This window comes from Vipera berus (assembly GCF_964194415.1).
Source record: "Vipera berus genome assembly, chromosome: 2".
Lineage (NCBI taxonomy): Eukaryota > Metazoa > Chordata > Lepidosauria > Squamata > Viperidae > Vipera > Vipera berus.
Window position 1 is genome coordinate 248,958,190 of NC_138203.1, and position 9,760 is coordinate 248,967,949.

The 9,760-nt window shown below is 34.0% G+C and overlaps 1 protein-coding gene across 1 annotated transcript in view; it reads left to right on the forward strand.

Annotated features, from left to right (window-relative positions):
* Positions 1–5,800, forward strand: part of LOC308662928 (contactin-3-like) — a gene marked incomplete at both ends in the record, with an annotated part of 174,773 nt that extends 168,973 nt beyond the window's left edge. Inside the window, 2 exons of the mRNA XM_081319074.1 lie at positions 2,710–2,878; positions 5,706–5,800. Of these exons, the coding sequence (XP_081175200.1) occupies positions 2,710–2,878; positions 5,706–5,800 (264 nt within the window). The remainder of the gene's footprint in view (positions 1–2,709; positions 2,879–5,705) is intronic.
* Between the last annotated feature and the right edge of the window lie 3,960 nt (positions 5,801–9,760).

Consider the following 9,760-nt stretch of genomic DNA (forward strand, 5'->3'; position numbering starts at 1 on the left):
TTAATCCTTAAGTATTCCTCATATATATTATATTATTTAGAAAACTCAGCAATTTAGATGAAACTCCATGCACTGAGTAGGCCTGTGGTGGCAAACCTATGGCACGCGTGCCACAGGTGGCATGCAGAGCCCTCTCTGTGGGCACATGCGCCGTCGCCCCAGTCCTAGGCCTTCAGCTGGGTTTTATAAAACCTTTTCGCTTTCAGCCTCTGCCGCCACGTGCAAAAAAAAAGGTTCAATCAATCAATAAATTTCAACTTCTCGTGGGGAAAAAAAGATCTTGCAAAGTTGGAATTGATTGATTGAACTTTTTAGCCCCACCCAGTCTGCCATTACCACCACAGGCACGCCCACCCAATAGGCCACACCCAGACAATAGGCCACGCCCACCCAGCACCCGACAATACATAAGAGGGTTTTGGGTTGCGGTTTGGGCACACGGTCCCTAAAAGGATCGCCACCCCTGGAGTAGGCTATCCATATCATAACCTTTGTGCTGTGAGTAATCATATTTATTTCAACATATGGCAAGCACTGAATTGCAATCCCATGCAGAATGGCATAGTTACTCTGTATTGAAATAGTACTTCTTTTCTTCAGTGTTTCTGCGAGTCATCCTTATATCCTCCCAGCTTATTTCATTCCGTTTACCCTACAAATTTCCATTTATCAACCTGTGTCTCATATGCAATATATTCAGTCCTCACTGAAGGATTGGGGAGTAGCTAATTTCCCAAAGTTTTTGTGTCCTTCCTTAAATCTAGAAGAAATTATCCTGAGACTGCAGATACCTTCCTTTTTCATGTAGATACAATTACATATTTTATTCCATAAAGATAAAAATGTACCAGTACTATATAAGATACAGAAGGTTAAGATTTCTGAAGAAATATGGTTAGCACTTAGCAATAGCACTTAGATTTATATACCACTTCACAGTGCTTTATAGCCCTCTCTAAGAGGTTTACAGAGCTAGCCTATTGCCCCCAACAATCTGAGTCCTCATTTTACCAACCTCGGAAGGATGGAAGGCTGAGTCAACTTTGAGCTGGTGAGAATTGAACTGCCGAACTGCCGAACAGTCAGCAGAATTAGCCTGCAGTGCTGCATTCTAACACTGTGCCACTGTGGCTCATGAGAATGTGCATGATTTTGATAAATCTTGCCACATCATATCATGAAAGTATGTACTCAATTGAAAGGAATCAAAATTACGTGAAGAATTAATACCACTTTATAAATTCTTAGTAAGACCATACCTGAAATACCGCATCTAGTTTTAACCACCACATTACAAAAAAAGATGTTGAAACTTTGGAAAGAGTCCACAGAAGAGCAACTAAGATGATTAAAGGCCTGGTGTCTAAAACAAATGAAGAACAATTGCAGGAATTGGGTATGCCTAATCCAGAGAAAAGAAGGACTAGAGGTGACATGATAGCAGTATTCCAATATTTGAGGGGCTGACACAATGAAGAGCAGGTCAGCTTATTTTCAAAAGCACCAGAAGGCAAGACAAGAAACAATGGATGGAAACTAAACTAAGGGAACTAATGATTATACAAATAATGTAACATGAAAAGTATTACAATTATGCAATTACATCAATTGTCTGAATTGCTTTGGAAACAAAGATTTTGTCCATTGCTTGGAGTAAAGCTGTAAGTAAAACTTTGTTGCTGCACCTGAAATTTATTGAATGGATGTCCAGAAAATTGAGGTTGCACTATATGCATTGTTTTCTTACATTTCCCAGCCATTTAATTTTTTAGTCTGTATCTTTGTACATCATCCTTCTTCAGCAAATTTTGTACACCATACAACCCTCTAACTATAGCCCACCTGAAAGGCAGTGGTTGTCCAAGACTATTCAGTAAACTTTAAAGCAAATAATATGAACATATGAAGCATATGTTAAGTATTCCTTAAGTAGCCTATTCCTGGGATAAGTTCTGGGAACTGATCTCTTGGGCTTGTGAACGGGACTAGTTTAAGGAACTTATACTATATTATGCCTTTCTCCTTTCTTCCCATTCCCTCAATGTCTGATTTACTATTGGGGGGAATTAGGAAAGATGAAGTAAGCAATCTGAAAAAGTTACTAAATGCAGAATGCTGACTAGCCATGAGTAACATTAACAATAATATTTTAGAATATGCAGAATAAAATCAGTTTGAAACTGCTTTTAATTAAGCTTCTTACCTCACCAAAGTTGCTTAGAACAAAATATTCCTTCAGTCCACATAATGAATAGTTTAATAAATTCTCTGGACTATGGCCATTTGTATATTAATTGTATTCTGAAGAATGTTTATTATACTGGAATTCTGCATGTTGTTCTGAAATGAATCATCATTTAAATGTAGCACAAAAGACAGTTAAGTTTTATCCAGAGTAATTTCTTGCTATATACAAGCTTTCTTTTACTATGGTTCATCAATATTCATATTATTTTTGTTTGCTTCAATGTCTATGTATCATATTCCTAGTAACTTACATACTTACCTGAATGCTTGGTACAGGTAAAGACAAATTCCAATAGAAGAATAATCTATTTGTTTAAAAGATCCCATGATTGAGAAACCAAAACATCCAGCCTCTTTTTCACCCTTTTTTCAGGAATCTTTTTTTCCCTTCTACCCAGAAATGATATAAAACGATGATTAAGTAGTATCATTAAAGTCATCACTTTTCTTTTTATGCTGCAGGTTTTATATTGGACTAGCAATCAGAACCAGCTCAGTATCCTGGACACAAACACAACATCTGCAGAACTTTTGCTTCCTTTAAACAATGATTATGTTATAGAAGTGAAAGCAGTGACTGATGGTGGAGATGGCATTAGCAGTGACCAGATTAAAGTCCCTAAATTAGCAAGTATGTTTACAGGATGCTAACGTATGACACTTTGCTAAAATATGGTTTATCTTCAGGATGAAACTTAATATAAAATATGGATGTTATTTCATGAAAAAAATTGATCTGGTCTTTTGGATGAACTTGCTTCCAAATAAAGGGCTGTGCTAAGATTTTCCACTTTTACCATATCATTTTGTATAACGTGGCCAAAATATGAGATGAATGTTCAATTTAAAAAGCAGAAGGTGTTTCACCCCTCATTTACAATCTTCTAGGAGTAGATTTTTACAAGGAAACAGCAGGAACTGAATAATGCTTAATTTAGGAAATTAAGGAAAAATGTCTTTAGGAAGTGAGTTTGTATAAATAACTACATTTCCATCTAGCTATTATTTCTGATAGATCAAACATACATTGTATTTTTGCAATATATGTATGAGTTCAAAATATTATTTTAACAGTATATCATGCATATCAATAAAGATACAGTAAGCAATATAGTCTGGCTAACTGTGGCTAGGAATAATCAGACCTTGCTAATACTTGGTAAGGGGACCAACAAAAAAATCCCAGGATTGTAAATTACATTATAAAACTTTTCATTGATGGATGGATGGATTGATTGACTGATTGATTGAATGAATCATGAAAGTATGTAGTGACAAATCTTTCTTGGTACTGCCAAGAAAACAATATTAACAAATCCATATAGTTACCAGGAACCAGGCCCAACGTTTCAAAAGAAAGTTCCATTTATCATATAATGTTTTTCAGAATTTATAATATAGATATGTTCTCTTCCCAAACAAAACACAAAAGAAAAATAAAAGGATGAAAGGGCAATATACAAACAACAGGGTAACATTAGAAATAGATTACCTATAAACAATTTAACTGAAAAAATGTTTCCCAAACTCCTAAAACCTAAGAATTTCTTGAATGCCAGATGCCTGTGCTTAATTGGAGAGATGAGATTTACTGGCTGCATAAATGTAATCAACTCCAAACACATACAGTCAGCATTTTCTACCTAGATTCTACAGGTAATTATTTGTATTGAACCCACTGACTATTTTCCCACACAAACTAATTTCCAAACAAATTAATTAATTTTATTGTTATTAAACTTTTTGAATGTCAGAGCCTGGATCAGTAATTGTGTTTGCAAAGAATGACAAATTCATCTTTTCCTTGGTAGAGACAATTAATATTTATCAGCCCTTTCAAAAACATCACAGAATTACAATTTGAAGAAACAGTGGCAGACAAAAGACACTTACCAATAGAGGAGAATATTTGTAGCTTAGGGTTGAAATGGTCTCTGAGCTTGGTTGTTTTCTTGTAGATGTTTTATTACTAGCACTGATGATGTTTGAGTATTGAAAGGTCTGTAAGAAAACAACCAAGCTCAGAGATCACCAAGGATCCCTCAAAATATATGTATTTATTAGGAATGTCAACCTCAGTTAGGTCTGCATCAATATTTCATCTATGGGAATTTTCTAATTAAGTAGACCTGTTTTTTCAATAGTCTCATCCAATTAGATATTATCAAGAACAAGAAGGATATAGCTATCTTATCTTGGAATGGTTTCCCCTTTTGCCAAGAGTGAGGTTCATTAAGGTTGAAGATTCTTATCAAGAAAGAAATCATCAAGCCTAAGGGGTTTTTGTTTATAGCAGATGGATAAGATTCTGATTAATTGTTTTGTTGGGAAATTTTTCTTTAGTTCTAGGTTGATTGAGAAACACCTACCAATAACAATAACCATCCTAGAACTAAGGAGAAATTTTCCAACAGAACAATTTAATCTTGTTTTAACGTTTGTATTTAGTATTTTATTCTGCCCTGTGAACCGCCCTGAGTCCTCAGGGAGAAGGGCGGTATATAAATATTATTAAATTAAATTAAATTAAATTAAATTAATCAGTGGAACAACTTGCCTCCATAAATTGGAGGTTTTTAAGAAGAGATTGGACAACCATTTGTCTGAAATAATATAGGGTTTCCTGCTTGTGCAGGGCATTGGGCTAGAAGACGTCTAAGGTCCCTTCCAAGTCTGTTATTCTGTTATTTTTTTATACTTAGCAGGGACATGTCTGGAGATTCTCAGTCGTATAGGTCATGGTTGTCCCAAAGATGCTCTTTCAAGAGGCAATTTGACTTTCTTGTTTGTTTGTTTTTTGAAGACATTTTGCTTCATCCAAGAAGCTTCTTCAACTCTGACTGGTTGGTGGGGAATGGAAGGATTTATATTCCTTGCAGACAGCTGGTCATTTGCATTCTTTTAGCAAGTCATTGAGGCCCCTTGGAGGTTTATGTATCCTCAGGGTCACTGAGTAGTGCAATGGCTGTGGAGCCTTCTTGGAACTGCTGAAAGGACTGTGTTGTAGACTGGATGTCAAGTTTCCAAGTATGGGCTTTTCAAGTGGCTGTGAGGCATTGTTTACTTTGTTACATTGTTTACATTGTTATTGCTTGACACTGGAGATAAATGATGTATCTCTCCCCCTCTGTTGAGAGAGGGCTGTTCAACTTTGACCTAGATGGCATCCTTGACCCCTCTTTCAAATCAGCAGTCCTCTCTGTCCAAAATGGGGACTTTGCTGACTTCAAAAGAGTGGCCCTTGTCTTTTAATGTAGTGAGACATGTGCAGATCTGTACACTGGGAAAACAAAAGAGCCACTTCATAAGTGCATGACACAACATAGGAGAACAAGATTCAGGACAAGATTCAGCAGTCCATCTGCATTTAAAAGACAGAGGTGTGGAATATCAGGGTACTGTTAAAAATACACATTCTTTTGTTCTTCCACTAATCTTTTAATTTCCATTTGTTTCAGGTATGGATGCAAGAGGAAGTTGCGCAGGAATCTTAAATTGCATTTCCAGCTTGATGTCAATAACTCTGCTCTTGATTTTCAATGCAATATTGTGATAGTGTATTTTCAGATAGTGCAAGACCAGATGTATCATTTATTTTAAAGTGCTTTTTAAGACAACCATTACAAGACCAACAGAAATAATAGGTGGGAGTTATGCATGCATTTACTACCAGTCTGCATTTAAACATTTTTTTATCCTTTCTGATACTTCATTCTAAAGACATAAAGATCATGTCCATCTCAAATAATTCCTTCTAAAGGAATATAAAATGCCTTAAGACTTAATGAACCAAAGGATTTTTTTACATTACATATTTCTGATGTGACAAAAATAAGAACATGAACATTGGAAAAAGCTTTGAGAGTCTTTATGTTTTCCAAGTAACAAGAAATTATTTTAACATTATCTGAAATTAAACATTCTAATACTAATTTGCATTAATTACAAATTATATTTCAACACTGTTTGATGAAAAACCTTGAATAATTTTCTTAAAGCCTCTCAGTGCTAAACTTCATTTGAATAAATGATTATCTCTGTTTATATTCATATAGACTATACATATTTACTTTTGTTGTAAATAGTTAAGTATAAAAAAAACCTGGTTTACTAAAAACCTTATCATGCTTCCATTTTTTTTCTCATTAAAGTTTGGTAGCTTCTGCTAGTTCCCACACAAACACCCATTTTTGTTTGTTTGCTTGCTTTATTTGTAGAGACTGTTCAAGGAGACAGTATTTTTCTCTGTTCTAGACTGATGTAATCTTCTAGAATGTCTTAGTTGAAAATGTATTTGTACAGTTTCAAAATTTCAAAATGGAAAATCCCAGGATTGGCTTTTACATTAGAGCACTGAATGATACCTTTTCTTTTTCATGTCTTTCCACCCACATAAAAAAGAAATTGTCCTTTTTTGTTCAAAACCATATTAATCTGTGAAAGTAATTCAGAAGCTTTACAGGACAAATTCACTTGCAACTATGTTCTTCCATACAGCTGTCAATTCAGTCCTTAACATTTAGAATTCTTTTGGTATATCAAAGTCTAAAAGTATCCGCACTTATTTTATTTATGCTTGCACATCATTTTGGTAAACTACTGTAGCTCTTCTTGTTCTCTTAGTTTGACATCATATTTTTGTCTATATTAGTATTTTGCTTTGTATTTTTTTATAAACAGATGAAGTGCCCAGAATAGAATATCACACTTCCAGTACAATGCACCAGAGCCTTATAGCCAGGAAATAACTTCCTAAATTATATGTAATATGTTTGAATATGCAACCCACAATTTGTTGCTGTCCTAAATGCCAGGTTATAGTCTCTTTGGATATAGGTCCAATTGCAATGTTTCTACCCCATTGTTTAGAATTATTCTGGGTGATAGATTCACTCCTGCTCTCTTATTTATATAAACAAATTTAATTTTCTTTTTGACCAATGTTTTCATTCCAAATAATGTATAAGCATCCCTGTTTGGCTACCTTGTTTACAATTTCAATGCTTCTAAAAACAATTCTCAGTCCAAATATAATTTGTATGGATTCACTTTTTCTGACCTTTCTACTGAACGCTTGAGGTAGACTCTTGAACAAGAGCTGTAAAAATTCAAACATTGCTCTATATTTTATTAAGTTTTTCAGAACAAAAAATAATCATATGACTACAGCTTTGACAGTTTCTCCTTTTTGGTGTCTGTATATAATGTACATAATAAAATATAACACTGTAGCTTCTGGCTTCTCAACATGGAAAATGGGAACTACTGATGCTTCCAAATACTTATCTTTCAATGGGAATAAAGTTCCTTTACATAATACATAGCAAATGTTCATCCACTGAATGGTAAATTTACCATTCATGTTACAAGAAAATTCTACACCATGTTCCTATTACTACCATTTTCATGATCAACTTACTTCTACTGCTATTGTCTCCATGAGATGTTTAGAATATACTAGTTTCATATTGAAAAGTTTTACCTAATTTTCTTTCAACTATTAGCTGTGTGTATATATCCTATGGCTATCTGTATGTATTTTTTTATTCTAATAAAATATTTATAATATTGAAAATTTCTAGTTATGTCAGAATTTCAAATATTTCAGTATAACGATAAAATCATAGATAGTTATTCTTTCTAAGTTTGGGTCCTTGTTATTCATTAGTAGTTAAGCTAGAACCAAGGTTAAATGTATATTTCTGTTTTAGAATTATTTATTTTCACGCTGTTTATCAAATATGTAGATATTCTGTTTGGAGTAGAATATCTTTGTGTTTCATAATTTTCATGGTAGAGTCAGGGGAATTAAATGGAGCTGAATGTTTACTCTCATCCGGCCAATAATGCTCAGATTCATCAAGTCACCCTGATTCTATTCAAAAACTAATGTCTTTGGGGTCATTAAAAAGGAATTTTTATAACTATTCTATTTGTAGAACCATCCAAAATATATTCTAGTATGAACTCAATTCATGAGATGCACTATAAAAGGCATATTAGATTTAGCCATAAATGTATTTATATAATCTGAAATATAAACTGGAACATAGGATCTTCTATAATTTATAGAAGTTCCTTAACAGATATTTTAACTAAATAAGCATCCATTAAGACAGACAATACTAAAAAAATCACTAAGGTATGCAAACAAGAAACACAGACAAAATTATCTTTCATCAAATTTTATCTAATACCTTCATTTTATTCCTAAAGCAAATCCAAATCTTTCAAACCATAAGGCTAAGCTTCCTTAACTATATATATTTTTAATTAGGACAATGCTACATGAGACTTAATTATGTTCAATATCAACATTATGGGATTAAAGGATTTGTGAATTGAAGAAAGGTGTGAAGACTGCACTGTGGTAAATTTTATAAATATTGGGCTATATCTAGAGATGTCCCTCTATGAATAGAATAACATGGAGAGAAAAAAGATACAATCTGAATGCTTCAATTTCTTTTACCAGTCACCATGCTCTAATACGCTATATAGAAGATTTTCACCAAATAAATACATAAGGTGTTTGTACTTGCACTGAACTTTTTTAAAAAAATGAGAATCCCATAATTTTCCAAAACATCATGGGTCTCTGTGCACTGCCTTCAGCGTATTCTAAACTATCCCAAAAGTGGTTTTAGAAATTGTTCTATTTATAATTGCTTTCAAATGCTATCATGCAACTCAAACCCATTTTCCCAAGCTAAATATGAAAAAAATGCCCTGTTGCCGAATGGAGTAACTGGACCATATTATTAAGAAACAATGTATTATTTATGTATTGCTGGGCGCCACAAAGCCTCTCATTTAATCCATTTAAACAGCCAGTTGTGGATCAAATGGGATCCATAATTTCTACATGATCTCTGTGATTCTGATTCAGGAGCTGAAAATAAAATGAAGCGGGAAGCCTTCCATCAGTAAGCAAGTTGGCATGACAGGATATCTCCCAACATTTTAGATTCTGAAGAGCTAAACGAAATGAATGAAGATGTAATGTTTGTTGCTACATTTCTTGTTCTGGATTAGAAATATTGTTTAATGAATGCCAGCGGGTTATTCCCAGGGGAAGGGCGTTCTCTGTGGATGCGCCTGCCCTATGGAACCAACTACCCACAGAACTTAGGACTGCCCCCGACCTTCGCTCATTTCGCCAGGACCTGAAAACTTGGCTCTTCGATCTGTTTGGTCCAGACTGTGGGGTTGTTAATTTAACTGGGTTTTAGATTTACTCTTGGGGCTTAAATTTAATTTAATTGTTTTATTTGTTTTTAATTTTTTGTATTCATGGTTTTAACTGCCCTGTAAACCGCCCTGAGTCCTACGGGAATAGGGTGGTATACAAATCCAATAAAATAAATAAATAAATAAATAAATAAATAAATAAATAAATAAATAAATAAATAATGTTATAGATGAAGAGGGACGACTGGATGTATAACATTGCCCGCTAAATACACTGTACTCATTGAAACCAGGAAGATGCATTTGATTTATGTAGCCTCTC